The sequence below is a fragment of the Psilocybe cubensis genome, chromosome 8 (genome assembly GCF_017499595.1).
Source record: "Psilocybe cubensis strain MGC-MH-2018 chromosome 8, whole genome shotgun sequence".
Classification (NCBI taxonomy): Eukaryota; Fungi; Basidiomycota; class Agaricomycetes; order Agaricales; family Agrocybaceae; genus Psilocybe; species Psilocybe cubensis.
This window is the reverse complement of record NC_063006.1, coordinates 1,468,912-1,485,015: the sequence shown is the minus strand read 5'-3', so window position 1 is coordinate 1,485,015 and position 16,104 is coordinate 1,468,912. Positions and strand designations below refer to the sequence as shown.

The following is a 16,104-nucleotide window of genomic DNA, read 5'->3' as shown; positions in this document are numbered from 1 at the left end:
CCTGGGACTTATGAGAAAGGAGAACAAGTAGATAGTAGTAGAGATATACATAGTACATGTCATCAGATTTTAAGCACCAAGCTACAATCAAGTAATGTAAAAACCAAAAAAAGAGCGTCCGTCCTCCAGTCACCACAGACGTCGCGTCAGGGGTGTACAACAAGAAGCCGCATGCAAAAAAAAGACAAGTAAGAAATCGTAAAGTCGTCAACAGGGGTGGGGGGTATAATGGAGAAACGTCAGAGCCACATCAAAAAAAGATCGTCAAAAAAAAAGATAGTAAAAACATTTTTCATGGAGACCAAGATCCCTCAGATGCTATGCAGCAGCCGCAGCCTCAAATTCACTGCAGCAAATCCGGCGGACCCCCATCCACATCCACTTTGCCCTTCTCATCCATAACCGCATGCCTTTCCGAAACCCTAACTCCCGCCTGCTCACACCCCCTCTCCTCCTCCCTCCACAACCCCAACGCATCTCTAGGTATCCACACCGTCCTCTGCGGCCTCGACGCAGCAGGCTGCGCGAACCCATACGACTCCTCCTCTTCCTCCGCAGCAGCCGTATCCGCCGCTTCTCTATCTTTCGTCAGCCGTTCTTCAGACGAATCTTTCTTGTCTGTGCTTTGTCGGCTTTCGACGTTGACAGCGGACGCGTCGGAGGATGGGCCGGCTGTGCCGCTGGGCTGAGCCTCGATGACGGTGGCGGTGAGTGTGCGGTCTTGCAAACTCAGAGGCAGAGCGGAAAGGAGAGGACCGTAGGAGTTATTGATGATGATATGGAACCCGGCCTATCATACCCCATCGTCGTCAGTTAACACTGCCACGGCAATTCAATGCCAAAAAAACATACGGTGATAACAATGAGGACAACCATCAACGCGCCCTCTGGAATCGCACTCGGATGGCGATTTTCATTCTGCGCAAGGAAGAACAATGCACAGAGACAGATCTGTTCGACATAAAGTCCAACAAAGATATGCTGTAGCGCTTTAGGATAGAACAATCCTCCCGTGTCTGTAGTCGTAGGCTGCTGATACGCATACAAGAACAAGTATTTGTAGAGTTGATAGAACATGAAAAAGGTCGCACACGCGAACCCGTTGATGATAGGGGCGATGACGGAGTAGGCCAGAGCTTCAAGTTGGAAAGAGGAGGGATGGGACAAAGCGGATGGTTAGTTTATTGGGAAACACGTAGATGGGGAAGGTGAACGTACCAATCACAACCAAAAGAGTCATTTCAGGGAATGCTGTACCCCAATCCAGATTTCTAAGGTTATACTTGATACCCCAAACAGACCGAGGAGTCGATCCCAAGATGAATAGTTTGACATAGTAGATGATTAAAGGAACGATTTGGAGGAATCCTCCAGCAACACCAGAAAGACCTTGTAACACAATGTAGCTGTAGAATAAAGATGTTATAAATCAGCTCAAGGTAGCTGTGCGAATAGACAAAAGATACGAACGTTAGGAAGAAAGTGGATGCCTGTGGCAGATTCTGTGCTAAGATAGACGGTACAGATGTTGGGTTATTGATGAGCTGCTTCAATGAAGCCATAATTCCAGACGCAACCGTAACGATCAGGAAAGAGTGCTAGAACACGGTAGTATCAGCATCCTAATTCCATCAAGGTAAACGTAAATAAAAACGGGGAATAAACTCACGATAACTTGGAAAATGAAGAATCTGGTCATCAACGACAGCTCTAGACCGGTATACTTCGGGATTCCCTCAAAGCGCGCCAACAATCGTAGAACGATGGGGAGAAGCATCATAAGGATCGCCAACAGTACGGGAGGTAGAATACCCTATTTTAGAGATCAAGAACATGTTAGAATTTCTAATTCCCTTGACATTCTGATGGGGTTGTACGCACGGAGATGATTCCAACTACCACTTTTGGCAGATCGCAAATCCAGGATAAGAACTTGGCCGTGGAGCAAACGGTATAAATGTTCGAAACGATACCGACAAACGCCACTGTAGGGTAGAACAGAGAGAATCAGAGATAGACATCATCATCAGTGGTGAAAGAAAGCGTACCTGGGATAGCCCAGAAGATGATCAGACCCGCGGTTGCCGCGTAGCTAATAGCAATACGGATCTATAAGAAAGGAATACACACGCGATTAGGAGGGAATGAACACGCGCTAGAATCAAAGAGACGGGCGTATATGCGGCTCTAAACACACCTTTTGCTCGTATGGATTCAAATTAAGGTTACCCCAAATGACATCAGCGGGAGCGACTTCAATATATCGATTGCCTATGAACGGTGAGTGATTAATCGTCTCGAACGCGCATATAGAAACTAATAATGGACTCACTCATGCGGTATGGTTCGTGGTGAGCCAACACTTGGACAGCCAGATGCGCCGAGACCTGTTTATTGAACGTGACAAATGCACTGTTGAGTGGGGGGTACTCTCCCTCCGGAATCTTGTCTCCGACAACGCGTCCCTTGATAGCTCCCGCGCCCTTCGTCACTCCACTGACCGTCCCCTTCGCCACATCCCCAACAGCACCTACAGCCTGTCTACCAACGTTGACAGGGTTCAACAAATTTCCATGACGCGACTCGCTCTGCAACCTTGGGTTCCCATCCGCATCGAGTGCCGCACCCTCCAATTGTACATCACCATCAGCCTCACCGATACTAGGAGACGACCTCCCTCGCTCTTCACTCTCATTAATCTTCGCACGTCCCTCATCCAGCAGTCTGGTGCACTCCGCGATCTCCTTACGCGCCCAGTTGATGGTGTCTACCTTCTCACCAAAGAAAGGGATCATACCCAATCTGTGAGTAGGACGCTCCGATTCGGGGACTTCCTGCTCGGCAGTTGCAACTGAAGCTTCGACGTCCGCGTTGGCTTTTGATCCTTTCTTGGCCTTCTTCTCTGCTTTGAGACGGAGCTTGGCTGCAGTGCGGAGGAGGGCAGTTTCTGCGGCTTCGAGTTTGTTTGTTGCAGCAGTGCGTCGATCGTAGATGTCGGGGAGATCTTTTAGATTTCTAAAGAGACTGTGAATTGTCTTTCTTCGATAAAATACGGGTGGATTACCTGTTAATCCATATTTTTTGGACTCCACCGGGAAGGGAATTGAATAGTTTGTAGAGAGCGTCTTGGTTGAGGTAGCGTTTTGGTATCCCCGTAATGAGGATGGTTCTAGCTTGAACGGATTTGACGTGTGTACGCTCGATCAGGTGTTGTTGACGAGTAACAATGAAATGCTGCATCTCGCGTTTGATGATATACAGAATCCAGACTACTTATTTAATGAATATTTCCCGAGGATGAGAGAAATGAAATTACGCACAAGTGAAAATCCAGGCCAAAATCAAATGCCCAGCGTAGCGTGCCGACTTGTCGGGAGCCACATTTCCGTAGATGAACCTGTTCAGGCCGGTGAAACCAGGCACAGAAGTATTCACGGACGTGAGAGGAAGAAGGACGACCCAGGAAAGCAACCAGATGGGAAGGAATGTGATAGCCATGACGCGCAGAAAGCGCACGAAGAAGTATGCATCTAGCCCGTTGGCAGAAATGATAGCGCGATAGTCTGCACGGAAAACAGCGAGTGGCCACAGGAATCTGTTGCGGGACAGAGGGCCGATCCGCTTGCTGTGCGCGACCAAGACTCAGCTACAGCGCGGTATAGAGAATGAAAGGAGACATACCCCGATGGGGGCACGTATGTTCTTGGTTCATAGATAGACTTGAAGTATGGACGTATGAGGGTGAAGACCCCCAACTCTGCGGCAAAGACAGCGGCGTTGAATACAAGGGCAGTCACGAACGTCGCGGTGGACGCGGACTGGGCCTGTGTCTGGCTAACGTCAGACCTGCGGGGGTCAGCAAAGATTTTGAGGGGAGAAAGGAAAAGAAAACATACATGGTGGTGGTGAAAGAAAGAGGAGCAGCGACAGAGAAGCAGGCATCGAGTTATTCGTCTCTTATTGACGTCTTGCATTCAGGTTCAGACCCTGATTTACGCCTAATGGGGATAAGCCGTGGGTCTCACATTCATCGTCATTCCTTCTCCTTTTTCGTTTCAAATCCCGTGCCCCGCCTCACCGACGTCACTCACCACAGCCTGCAGGTTGAATCAACGCCGAGTGGGCATTCGATATGCTGAACGGTAGGCCTCGAACAGCCATCATCAAAGAGTGGTTCCTGGACCTTCCTCGTGGCTCGATTCCGCCCCGTTTGACCAACTTGTGATTATTATCGTCTTCTCCAGAACGCGATATGTTATTCTTGACTCTCGGCTCACCATCGCATCCGCAAACCATCTCGCCAAATATATTCAAATACTTCTCCTTCTATGTGCATAAAACTCGCAAGAAGCCGCCACAGACAGCTGCTAGCACGGCATGTCATGTCTATAACAGTTTAGAACCATCACTCTTGATTCGCCAAAATGCAAGGCTGGGATATTGTTCTTTTTCACAGCTCTGGGAATCGAGTTATCGTCAGTAAAATTAACGACTGATGTCAATTGATACCTCCAAAACTACCGAGTCCAGAACTGCAGTGCTTGCAAATAGATAGATACTGAGAGCTGTGCAATGCATGCAGGAGCAATTCACGAGCGAAAATCGCCGACGTCCATGTCAAATACCTTGCCGAGCATCATTATCAGCATTTCTCGTGTTATCGCTCTCGTTCATCTCCATGATCTCCCGAATCTTCAGAGGTCCGTGCACACAAATTGCAATCAGATCGTTCGGTGTTTGCCGTACTGTCACACCTGATGCGTGTTTGGATCAGTCACGCCACATTGCTGTTTGATTCTTTACTCTCCTCAATCGCAATGTACATATTTCCCCGTTATGTCGAAAATTCACAAATGTGCTGTTGGGGAACGCTACATGCGACTATAAGTTATCCTAATGTTTTCGCTGCCCATCAATGTCCTCGACATGGCCTTTACGTATCATGGTGGCCCGCCTTGCTTCAACGTATAAAAATTCGGCCACTACTGCACACCTTTGGCCATTTCTTCTTCTACAACCATCACATCGCCTCTTTTGCTAAGGTACTGTATATCGCCTTTTATCGCGTTCATCTCAGGTCCTGACGCGACAAACCAGGATTCCAGACATGTTCAATTCAAACTTGTCGGCATATAAACCCAACCCAGCCCCCCAAAAGACTCTACGTATCCTAAAAGCCATCAAACTCTTATGGGACCCAATCAATGAGTGGACTATACAACAGTATTTCAAAATGATGCTGACCTTCCTAAGCAACTTCGATCTCGAAGCGCACATGTTCGGTCAAGTATACAATCTCAAGTGGTCTGATCTCAGTCTAGGGCTGGACGACAAGTGCCACCACCAAGTGAGTAGCCCTACGCATATTTCGCGAATATACTCGCTGAGAATATTTAATCTAGCGGCTCAGGATTCGAGGGGTACATATTCCCCGCCATGCCCTAGCAGAAATGTGCCCTGTAGGCGCACTAGGCTGGGCATTCTTCATATCTTTTGGTATTATGAACAATCCGCATCCTAACCTCACAGGACCCCGATTCCTCCAAGACTCGCTGTTCGACCCTACCATTGGTGTTTCCCAGGTGGACCTCCGCTCGACAATGACGGTGTCAGAATCAGGATCTTCATCGTTCTACCTCAAGTGGTACAGTGCCCTAACTGCTAACAAATACACCCCACTATCCGTAGAAGAAGAAGCCGAGTGTAAACTCCTGTATCAGTACAATTATAACCGAATCAATCTTGGCCGTTACTGCAAACGCAATAATGTTTACAAAAACCATATACGCGAAATGACGCAGTGGATGTTCCCGTGGTACGACTACGTACGCGGGATGCTGTCCGTGGACACGGTGTCACGACATGAAAAAATTGCAATGTTCCGATGCCTAGCCATCTCATCGTACCTCGCGGAGGTGGTCCTACAGGACGCTATAGTCCTCTATTTGAAGAACCCCGACGACCTGCTCCTATCGCTCTTCCATCCCTTTTGCAATGAAAGTTTCAAGAAATTCGCTTCTGGTGCTCGAGTGGTTCTTGAACACAGCGCAGCTCCGAAACTTCCTGTCCAGCGCTGGCGGCAACGTGTAGATCGACCTGTGCTGTTGGTCAATAACGAAGCGCGTGAAGATCAATCTGTCGATGAGAATGAGCTCGACGAGTTTATGGATTCTGTTATCGATTGGAGTAGCTGCGAGGATGCCTGCTAGTACCGATCTGTTTTATCTTTTCGTCCTGTTTATCAAATGTTGAACATGTTATGTTAGATCGCTGTAGACTTCAAAAATATCGCATCAAATATATATTAATACCTTGTCAATCCCCTGATCGTATCAGACGCCGTTCTTTTTTAAGGATATTGAAAGTGAGTTATGAATACACCATCGGGCGCAAGTGAGTCCTCTCGGCTTCTGATCTAAAAACCCGAAGTCGGATGCCGGACAGGTAAACCGCCATCCTGGGCCTACTGCAATAATTAAACTGTACGCACACTATTCACACAGCGATTCACATGACATACCTCTACCAAATTGACAAAATTAACAAGTTCCCATTGGCGTCATACCTCGAAACGATCACCGTCGCAATCAAATCAATTACAAAAGATGGCCGGGTGCTCCCCAGTGCTCCTAGGGTCTAAGTGTTAAATTTAAATTTATAAATTTCCCCATACATACATGCCTCGCAAGAACGAGTCCCCTGCTTCACTGCCTCACTGCCTCACCTCAGTCCTATGATCTATCCATCTATATAAAAGCGAAAAAAACGATGGGTGGGTGACGACCACGTTCTTCGTTGTTTTTCCTCGTTCAATACGGATCCCCCTCAACCTCAGCCTCAACGCACGTATTCTGAACATCTGGATCTGCTAGAGTGTGCAGGGATTCTTCGATCAGTTGCTATCGGTATCTAGGATGATCACGGTCACTTTCGTGCGTGTTCTGTGTTGAGCTCTGTGTTGACCTGCGGTGTCAAATCTGGAGTGTTCTGTGCCTAATCGTACCGATGTTTTGTTCCCTTTGTGTTTATAGATCAGGCATGGGCAAAGCGAGGATAATGTGGTGAGGGGCCTTGACCAATCGCACAGATGGGCAGGAAATGACTAAGAAATTTTGGAAAGAAAAATATATGGGCTGGGTGGAAAGATTCGCCTTTATCTGAACACGGTCAGTTCCAATCTTATCATCCGCACAAGTGTAAGCTTATGTTGCTGCTACCTTAATCCAGGAAAAAAGGTAAACTCGAAACACGAAAACAAGCTCATACACACGTAAGAAAAACTGACCCAAATAAATCCCTCAGCAAGCCAACGCCCTAGGCCAAAGCCTCGCCTCGACGCGCATAACCCACATCTACGCCTCCCCGCTCCAACGCGCCTACACAACCGCGCAATACGTCCAGCACTACCAGCGCGCGCCCAAACCCCCGCTGACAACGAACCCGCACCTGCGCGAGCAGCACTTCGGCATCGCAGAAGGCCATCCGTGGGTCCTGCAGCAGCCGGAAGATGTGTCGGTGGAGGAGCTGTACGAGCAGAAGATTTTCCCGGTGCTTTATGGGCGCGAGGCGAAGTATCCCGGTGCGGAGAGTCTGGATGAGCTAGCGCAGCGGACGGAAATTGCGATTAGGGAGTGTGTGTTGCCGCATTTGCAGCAGCAGCGGTCTCTACACCCGGAGGGCGCGCAGATGTCAGTACAGGAGGAGGGAGAGTGTGGTAGCGGCGACGGCGTGCATGTTGCGATTGCGAGCCATGGGCTGTGTATTGCGGAGCTGATATCGGCGTTGTTGAAGCTGGACCCTCATGCGCCGACAATGTCGAGGTTCGGAGGACTGTCGAACACTGCGTGGACGAGGATGAATGTACGGATCAGGGTCAGTAAATTATTCATGGAGTCGCGTGTGATTGACTTCATCAGAAAATACTGCAACTTTTAGGAAGGTCATCAGGGACCCTTTGATCTTTCGAATCCACCTCCGTTGGAGGTTATTGTAACTCATACGAAAGAGAGAGATCATCTCAAATCCGTGGTGCGCCGTGACTCTGTGATCGGGGATAGTTTCAGTGTTTTGAAGATTTACAATAACAGAACGATATACCTCACGTCGAGCTTGATGCAGCCAGTGTCGAAGCTCGGGCATTCTTTGGAGGCGAAAGCCTGAGTGTCCCACAGTCAAAGTGATGATTGAAAAGTTTGATGTTGGGAAAAGTTGAACCTGTAGAAGCGTAAAAAATGCCAGAGCCGGTATTCATAAATTGATTTGTATTTGCACCCAGTAAAGGTCTTCTTTGAATTGAACCGTGTATCACTAAACAGAATTTTTAGTATGACCCCTGTGTGCTCTTCCTGTGTGGATATATTCTCATCCTTACAACAGATTCTCTATTACGCGCGCCGTTTGCCGACAGTGGACGCCTGAGTAAAGTTCCTTATGCCAATGGCAAGGCTCGTGGTCTTTGGGCGAATTCAGCGTGCATATTACTTGTAAACAAGATTTGTGTGATGGCATGGTATCTTGAGAGTACGCGCAAGCTGGATGTCTCACGATGCTACCGTCTGTTTGGATTTAATGACAATGGCAAATATGCCCCTATTTCACGATTTATTTAGAGCTCACTCAAAACTAGTCTCTCGTAGACAGACCACGATACGCTTTGCGGTTGTTCACGATTCTGTATACAGTATGTGGGCTTTCATTGTACATATCTCTCATTTTCGTTATTTATCAGATTTAATTGAGCTACAATTGCTCTGGTAAAGAAACACCGAAATAGGAAAAATTCCCAGCGGCGCTTGTCGCTGTCGCTTTGAACGCAAGTTATCGGAACATTGCAGAGAGTTCTATGGTTCAATATCTAGACCGCTGACGTGAAAGTATCACTTGAAAATTGTCCAAACAGTGATATTGTGAAACTTACATCATCGGTTCTGCCCATGAACCTAACGGGCAGCTCCCACCTTCCCGAATATTATCATTTTTACACTTCCCTCCAACACCTTCCAGAGATAGGAGTCGGAAACACAAGCCATATCTAGAAATAAAATTAAAAATCACACAAAAAATATAACGCTTTCCTATACATATGGCAAGGCCGAGTCTTGTGCCCCTTTTCGCACTCAAAAGATAGCGAGGGTGGGCGTTCCTTCTCCCGACCTCTTCTCCCGACTTTCTCAGTGATTATTGATAATCTTTCATTAATCATTAGTCATTTATGCACGGTTATGAGGACGAGATAGCACATATCTTACTGAATGTAAGAGATAAAATCAACAATGGCAACGAAGTTCAACATGATAATAACCTTGTAGGCCCTTTAACTTCGCATTGTGCGGACAAACGGATGCGCTATTATGCAAAAACACTACAAGTTGTATGGTCGCAAACGGCTAATCGCTCATAAATCATGCCAAAAATTAAATATAAAATGCAATCTATTTCCCCCGGCTGTGGCTTATTTTTAGCTTACTCTCAAGAAACGAAGGGATGCAACAAGGGTATTTAACTAGTATATCATGCAGATTGTCTTCAGCTCATAGTTCTCAGCACATTTTACTCGCTCTATCATCACACTTCTACCATGAAATTCTCCCTTGCTGTTATTATATCCTGCATGGCTGTCCCCACTGTGCATGCCATCCCTGCGACCAAAGTATCAATTGCACCTGCTGCAACAACATCCTCTGTCCCTCCAGCCCAGGCATTTGCGCTTGTCATAAACGACCTGGAGACGCTCGGAGGTCTCTTCACCAAAATAGTTTCAGACGCCTCCAGTATTCCTAGATCTGGAATTCAAGCCATAGATGTACGCTCTTTTATCTTCATCATTTCTTTACCAGATTGCTAATGAAATTGTCGCACGCAGGCAACCCATGCGGATGCAGAGGCCATTCACCTTTTCTTCGAGGACGCCAACACCAATCTTAATGTCAGTCATCCAAAAATGTTTATCATATAAATCAATCCTCTTACCATAACACTTTGCCATTTCAAGGAACTTCCCCCCGGGAGTCTTGTCTCGTCTCAAACTGAAGAAATCCTAGAGTTGTACAGTGGACTTGTTAATGGAATTCTCTCTTACTTGAATTCAGTCGCCCAGAATGCGGATTTCTTCAAGACCTTAAGCGGTACCTCCACAATCACGACTGATTTGTTAAACTCGGCTGCCTCATGTGAACAGTTTGAATCAGCTCTGATAACAGCGTCTTCGGTTAGTTGACCCATATCCTCCGTTATCCAGTTTATCTGATATCATTGCGTGGAATATGCGCCAACACTGATGAAATTTTTACAGACTAATATTCAAGTGACGAGCCAAATTATTCAGACATTCAGACCGGTTGATGAAGCCAGGCAATCAGCGCTAGATGCACTGTCAGAACTTTGAAGGTCGGCGGATAAACAGAAAGCAGGAATTCTTGGTTCGATTCAGATGAAAGTCACTTCGATTCTTAATTCTAAACCCGACTCTGTGTAAAACTGACGGTGATTTGATTTACAATTTTTTGGTTACTGGTGAATATGTGGGCATATTGGTATAGATCAAGGCTCATCAAACTACTGAGAAAAATGATGAAACTCATCAAAACGAATTCGGGGTTTTATTGAACTGTGTCTAAAGCACCGTCGAGTTCCTATGGGCGAGTCCTATTTGGTGGTAAATGGTTTGTGGTATTGTCAGGCTTTAACTTGAAACCTTCGTCGTATTTAGTGTGTACTAGGATTTCTATTTTGCCGCCTCTGTAACCATGCTTCTTTGTGCAATGCTACCGAGACGTTTTGGTGGTTTGAATTATTTTTCATCTACCACGCGGTGCGTCGTATCACAATTACAATACGCTGTAAGTACGGGAAATGTTATTATGGTTGATAAATCTCCGATTCCTCACATATTTGAACGTAGAGCAGCTATAATTGACATCTGTAAACCAATTAAAACTTAATGTATTGATGATATATTGGAAAAACGTGAACAAAGGATTTATTAAAAATTTTTGGAGAGGCCATTCGAGTTCAAGCCGTTACACAATCCATAGCATTGACTCTTGTCTGCGTGTTTGAATTTCGGCATGTCGACCAACGCTCAACTTGGGAGTCTTGGAATATCAAGCTTGGTTTAGGGATGCATGCCCGCCGAGTATTTCCATGGTTGTTTTGCCTTTCACCGGCATGATACCCAAATAACGCCTCTCTGTTTCATATATACTTTGATGGCAGCCGGGCACGTACATTCAACTGCCTTGGACTGTGTTACTACCGACATTTGACCTATCTTGATGGATCAAGTGTTCATCCTTTAATTGTCTAAACATAGAGGCGACAAAACGATAACCCGGTTATCTTGAGGCCATAGCAAACAGCCAAACGGTGACATCATGTTTAACGGCCATGTCTCTTTCCTGACAGTCTGCTCGATGTTATTGGAATTCTTCAGCGGGCTTCACGGATCGGGTCCAATCGGCTCTATATATTACTTCCTAGGACTATATATCTCTAGTGTCTAAACATTTTGCTTTGGCATCTTTGAATCTTCATTGCTAGCCTCAGCCTTGTCCAACCGACTATGGTTGCACCAGGGATCAATTATCTGCTGAAAGCTTCCGTTCGCTTTGGTATACCGTCAGCGGCAACATATTGTCTGTTGGATATAATCCAAAGAAGACAATTCCTCCCGTTCAATCTACCTGGATGGGCACTCATCAGCATTGCGGTTGCTGCGAGGCCCATGATAGCCATTGCATCTAGGTACTATGCAAAATGGGCGAACAAAAGGGCGGCAGAGGCGAGTGGAGCTGTCATTCCTCCTTACCTTCCAGACTCCACATTTTCAATCATTTCTGAACTGGGGGAAAACCTTCGGGACGGGTATCCAAGTAAGCAAAGGATTTCTACGTTTGTTTCTTGGACAATATCTGATCTTTCCTGATGCATAGCGGATGTACTTAAGCGCTTCAATGACCAATATGGCAATGTTGTTAACTTTGATCTCATGAACACCTCATTTGTAGGTCATGTTTAAAGAATATCTTGTCAATTATGACAGTCGTTTGATTATACTCAACTATATAGTTGCTTACAAACGAGCCGGAGCACATTAAGGTTTGGCTTATTTTATTCGATTAGTCAAATTATCACTTAAGCATTTCATGCCCTTTTTGCCCGAAGGCGATACTTGCGACGCAGTTCGAATCATTTGTAAAAGGTATGAACAAGGGGAGCCATAAACAAGTGTAAAAATTGACTTTCTTTGTAGGCCCTTTATTTATTTCGCAGATGGACTCCATGTTCGGAGAAGGGGTTTTCAACTCCGACGGTAAGACCTGGTTATTTCGGTGTGCTCACCATGCAACCAACGTTCTATTTTGAACATACAATAGGAGAAATGTGGAAGTAGGTGCTACAAAGATCGTTAATGACCCTGTATTTACTATTTTCTGTGTTCAGATTCCACCGCGCAATGACCCGTCCATTTTTCACTCGAGAACGTATCAGCGACTTTGAGATATATGATCGCAATTGGAATATCTCCTTGAAATTGGCAAAGGATCGTCTTGCAGAGGGATACTCTATCGACATGCAGGTATATTAAAACCACAGCTTGTAATATCAACAGTGCTTGACTTTGATCTGTAGGATCTCATTGCACGATTTACTCTCGATTCTGCATCGGAGTTCTTGTTCGGTAAAAATGTGGAGTCGCTTTCAGCAGGGTTACCTTATCACCAGGAGGTCGCCAAGAAAAACTCTAGAGAGTTCTTCGACCATCCTTCTAATCAATTTGTCAAGGCCTTCTCGGACGCACTGCTTCTGATCGCAAAGCGTCTCACAATGGGAGAAGAGTGGGCTTTGGCAGAATTTACTGGTGATAGAATAATACCTTTGCGCAAAACCGTGGAAGACTTTGTGGAACCTATGATGAAGGCCGCTTTGGAAAAGAGAGAGCAAGATATCCTACTTGGAAAGGATCCGAGCGAGAAGGAGGAGTCCAACTTGCTTTCTCACCTTGTCAATCACACGCAAGGTGCGAGTCGCAGTTTGCCTACAGTACTGTTTACTTCATGATTCTGACATCCTTGCTTCAGATCCGAAGATCCTCAAAGATGAGGTGTGCATATATACAACTTTTTCAATTATACTAACTCATATTCTTGTAAATCAGGTTATCAATCTCCTTGTTGCTGGTCGGGACACGGTACATTCGGAGCTCATTCACACAATACGTGATTATATATCTTACAGTTAATTTACAGACTATGTCACTACTTGCCTTCTCAGTGTACATGCTTTCAGAGCATCCTGATATTGAGAAGCGACTTCGCGAAGAGATTTATGAGAAGGTTGGCCCCTCAGAGGCACCGAAGTACGAGAATATGCGAGAAATGAGATACATGAAGGCATTTATAAATGGTAAATATTATTTCTTGGTTTAACGATTTTCTCTGAGTCATATTGGTTCATTTACAGAGGTTTTACGCTTATACGCTGTTGTGTAAGACATGGTCTCACGCTGCATGTCCGATGAAGTCAGGCTAATTTATTTCTCATTTTACCCATTTCAGACCATCCAACGCAAGGTACAGTCCACCTTCGATGCACTCATTCTATTTATATGACATTCATCGTAATGCGCTTTGGCAGAAAAAGCATTGCACCCGTTGTCCTACCAGCAACAGGTCCTGGAGAAAAACCAATTTACGTTCCAAAAGATGTGATGTGTGTAGCTTTTTCGGAGGGCCTACCACATGCTCACGTCGTCACTTCTTGCCTACAGATGCATATATACTACTTTAAATATGCAAAGACGAACGGACTTGTGGGGTCCAGACGGTACGCAACTAAAATAATTTAATTCCCTTGATTTAATGATTTTCTCAGCCCTTACGTTTGACCCTGACCGTTTCCTCGACGAGAGGTTGCAAAAGTACCTGGTTTCCAACCCTTACATCTTTTGTCCATTCAACGCTGGCCCTCGCATATGTCTTGGTCAACAAGTACGTCTTGCTTATATCGAATATTCATTTGTCATTGCAAAATCTCAATTCAAAAATCCTGCTTTAATTCAGTTTGCCTACAACGAGGCTTCATATTATCTCATCCGTTTACTTCAAAACTTTACAGAGTTTACTCTTGATTCTACTTCCAACTTGCCGCCTCCCGCACACTGGAGAAACGGCGAAGGACTCAAGGCAACGGAGAAGATTTTCCCAGCGGCACATCTTACGTTGTTCATCAAGGTAAATACAGGGGATGACTGTTTACGCTGTTAGTGCTGAGTCCTTTCGCCACTAGGGAGGATTGTGGGTCCGCATGAAAGAAATCAAGTATGAAAACTCTGGAATGTAATGTTGAACCGTCACTTTTTAACCAAAAATTGCGACATTACTTAGTAGGACACAATATGTTCAATGACCACTCACTGCATCGTTTACAATGATAGCGGCATTGAACTTACAATCCCGTAATCTCAGTGTACTTTTCACCTACATATAATGCTAATAGTACAAATACCACATCAAGATCTAGGAATCAGAAGAAAAAATTGGGTTGTTTACCCATAATTGAAAAGTCGAAAAGAAAGAAAAAAAATTTGAACGAAAGGTAGGCAGGCTTGATAGTATCTCACTCGCGTTCTATGTCGCAAATTGTCTATTCAGATCATTGGGAGGGTGCGATTGCCGGCTATACTTTCTCTTTGCGCTGCTTCTTTGGGATAGAGCGATCTGGATACGCCCAACCAGAGGCCGATCGGCTTCTACGATGTTTCGAAATGCGTTGTATCATGCTCTCTTCGCGAACACCTTCAATACTGAACTCCAGCTCGGTGTTAGAGGTAGAACCCCTCTCACTGATCGTCACATTCCCTAGTAAAGGGGCGCTCTTGGTCCGTGAATGAAACGATTCTCGCTTTGTAGCACTGGAGAGATGACTCTCGCACGTGGAGCTCCGTTCTTGTTTCTTTGACGGGGCTCCCCCCGAGGAGCCAAATCCACTGAGAATCCCTGGAACGTGAAGAGCAAAGAATTCGCTGGGAGTCAGCATGCGACGTGGCGGTTTCGAGGGTGCATTGGAATTCAATTCCGCCTCGGTGAGACTCTGTGGAGCAACAATTACGTATGGCTGGTCGGAACATGCGAGATAAACTGAGTCTGTAAGTGCTGGGCTATCTGCGGTGGGCGGACGAGGCGGACGGGTGGGTGTTGGCCCAGACACAAAGCTTACAGTAGGTCTGCTTGGAGTGGACGTATATGCAGAGTTCGACGACAGGGCAGATATACGGTTGGGCTCCGAATACTCTGAGGAACACATAGAAAATTTAGAAGGAGGTGAGGGAGCAGCGGTCTCGGTGAACAAGTCCCCTTCATTCCTGATACACTGGGTGGTTTGTCGATCGCTTTGCAGAGGCACTGCGTTCGTGAGAGGGGCAACAGGCACCCACTTATCCTCAGATGATACAGCATCTTTATTCTCCTTCACTCTACTTGCGGAACGTCGACGGGAATGACAAAGTTGGAACAACCGTCCAGTAATAGCGGGATCGAGAATAAAGAATAAGCACAGTGTGAAGAGTAAAATGCTTCCAATGACAGATCCCAAGATGACCACTCGCTTAGTGGGACTGGCGGTCCTATTAGATGCAGGTAAAGACGTCGTACTTGACGCAGCAGTAGGTACCGGCGTAGAAGATCCAATTGCAGGGAATGGTTGAGAAAGAACAACAAGCCCTGGCCCACGAAGTGGTGGTGATTCCGGATACACTGTACTTGATGGAAGAGGGTTCGTAGGGGTAGGAGTGGGCGCAACGGAGGAATCGACAGAAGACAGAGATCCATCTGGGAGTTGAGCAATCGCCATAAAAACTTCAGATATACGAGCAAGATCGGAATCGTTTACAACATCATCTGGACCAGAGGATTCAAAAGGACCAGGAATTCCGTAGCGCGTGGCTATGCTGGTGTCAGCCCTCTTGCTGACTGAAAAGTAACTTGGACTCGGGGTAACGGCAGGAACAGCCAGAGATAATACATAGTGCGCATGGGTAGATATGAGAAGCCAGATTGGTATCTTTGAGATGAGAGTACGAGGAGCCATCACCGAGAGTTGACAGGA

At 46.0% G+C, this 16,104-nt stretch overlaps 6 protein-coding genes across 6 annotated transcripts; 4 read left to right on the top strand and 2 right to left on the bottom strand.

Annotated features, from left to right (window-relative positions):
• Positions 1-343: 343 nt before the first annotated feature.
• Positions 344-3,942, bottom strand: JR316_0008975 (uncharacterized protein; the record flags this gene model as incomplete). The annotated part of the gene is made up of 13 exons (XM_047894686.1): positions 344-790; positions 853-1,136; positions 1,219-1,406; positions 1,471-1,598; positions 1,670-1,813; positions 1,882-1,985; positions 2,049-2,109; positions 2,198-2,271; positions 2,333-3,015; positions 3,065-3,269; positions 3,321-3,625; positions 3,682-3,846; positions 3,893-3,942. 13 exons carry the CDS (start codon positions 3,940-3,942, stop codon positions 344-346), a joined length of 2,838 nt encoding a protein of 945 aa, XP_047746145.1.
• Positions 3,943-5,107: 1,165 nt separating this feature from the next.
• JR316_0008974 (uncharacterized protein) lies at positions 5,108-6,209 on the top strand (the record flags this gene model as incomplete). Its single annotated transcript, XM_047894685.1, has 2 exons — positions 5,108-5,347; positions 5,403-6,209. 2 exons carry the CDS (start codon positions 5,108-5,110, stop codon positions 6,207-6,209), a joined length of 1,047 nt encoding a protein of 348 aa, XP_047746144.1.
• Positions 6,210-6,511: 302 nt separating this feature from the next.
• Positions 6,512-8,180, top strand: JR316_0008973 (2,3-bisphosphoglycerate-dependent phosphoglycerate mutase; the record flags this gene model as incomplete). The annotated part of the gene is made up of 7 exons (XM_047894684.1): positions 6,512-6,634; positions 6,873-6,932; positions 7,032-7,061; positions 7,121-7,166; positions 7,307-7,872; positions 7,936-8,028; positions 8,088-8,180. 7 exons carry the CDS (start codon positions 6,512-6,514, stop codon positions 8,178-8,180), a joined length of 1,011 nt encoding a protein of 336 aa, XP_047746143.1.
• A 1,397-nt stretch (positions 8,181-9,577) lies between these two features.
• Positions 9,578-10,384, top strand: JR316_0008972 (uncharacterized protein; the record flags this gene model as incomplete). The annotated part of the gene is made up of 4 exons (XM_047894683.1): positions 9,578-9,802; positions 9,863-9,925; positions 9,992-10,207; positions 10,292-10,384. 4 exons carry the CDS (start codon positions 9,578-9,580, stop codon positions 10,382-10,384), a joined length of 597 nt encoding a protein of 198 aa, XP_047746142.1.
• Positions 10,385-11,560: 1,176 nt separating this feature from the next.
• Positions 11,561-14,340, top strand: JR316_0008971 (Cytochrome P450 monooxygenase 75; the record flags this gene model as incomplete). Its single annotated transcript, XM_047894682.1, has 16 exons — positions 11,561-11,870; positions 11,931-12,001; positions 12,067-12,096; positions 12,163-12,199; positions 12,251-12,310; positions 12,375-12,387; positions 12,442-12,577; positions 12,631-13,018; positions 13,080-13,102; positions 13,157-13,189; positions 13,248-13,404; positions 13,557-13,710; positions 13,769-13,824; positions 13,873-13,988; positions 14,061-14,231; positions 14,287-14,340. 16 exons carry the CDS (start codon positions 11,561-11,563, stop codon positions 14,338-14,340), a joined length of 1,809 nt encoding a protein of 602 aa, XP_047746141.1.
• Positions 14,341-14,676: 336 nt separating this feature from the next.
• On the bottom strand, positions 14,677-16,086 carry JR316_0008970 (uncharacterized protein; the record flags this gene model as incomplete). Its single annotated transcript, XM_047894681.1, has 1 exon — positions 14,677-16,086. The coding sequence occupies one exon, from the start codon at positions 16,084-16,086 to the stop codon at positions 14,677-14,679; it is 1,410 nt and encodes a 469-aa protein (XP_047746140.1).
• Between the last annotated feature and the right edge of the window lie 18 nt (positions 16,087-16,104).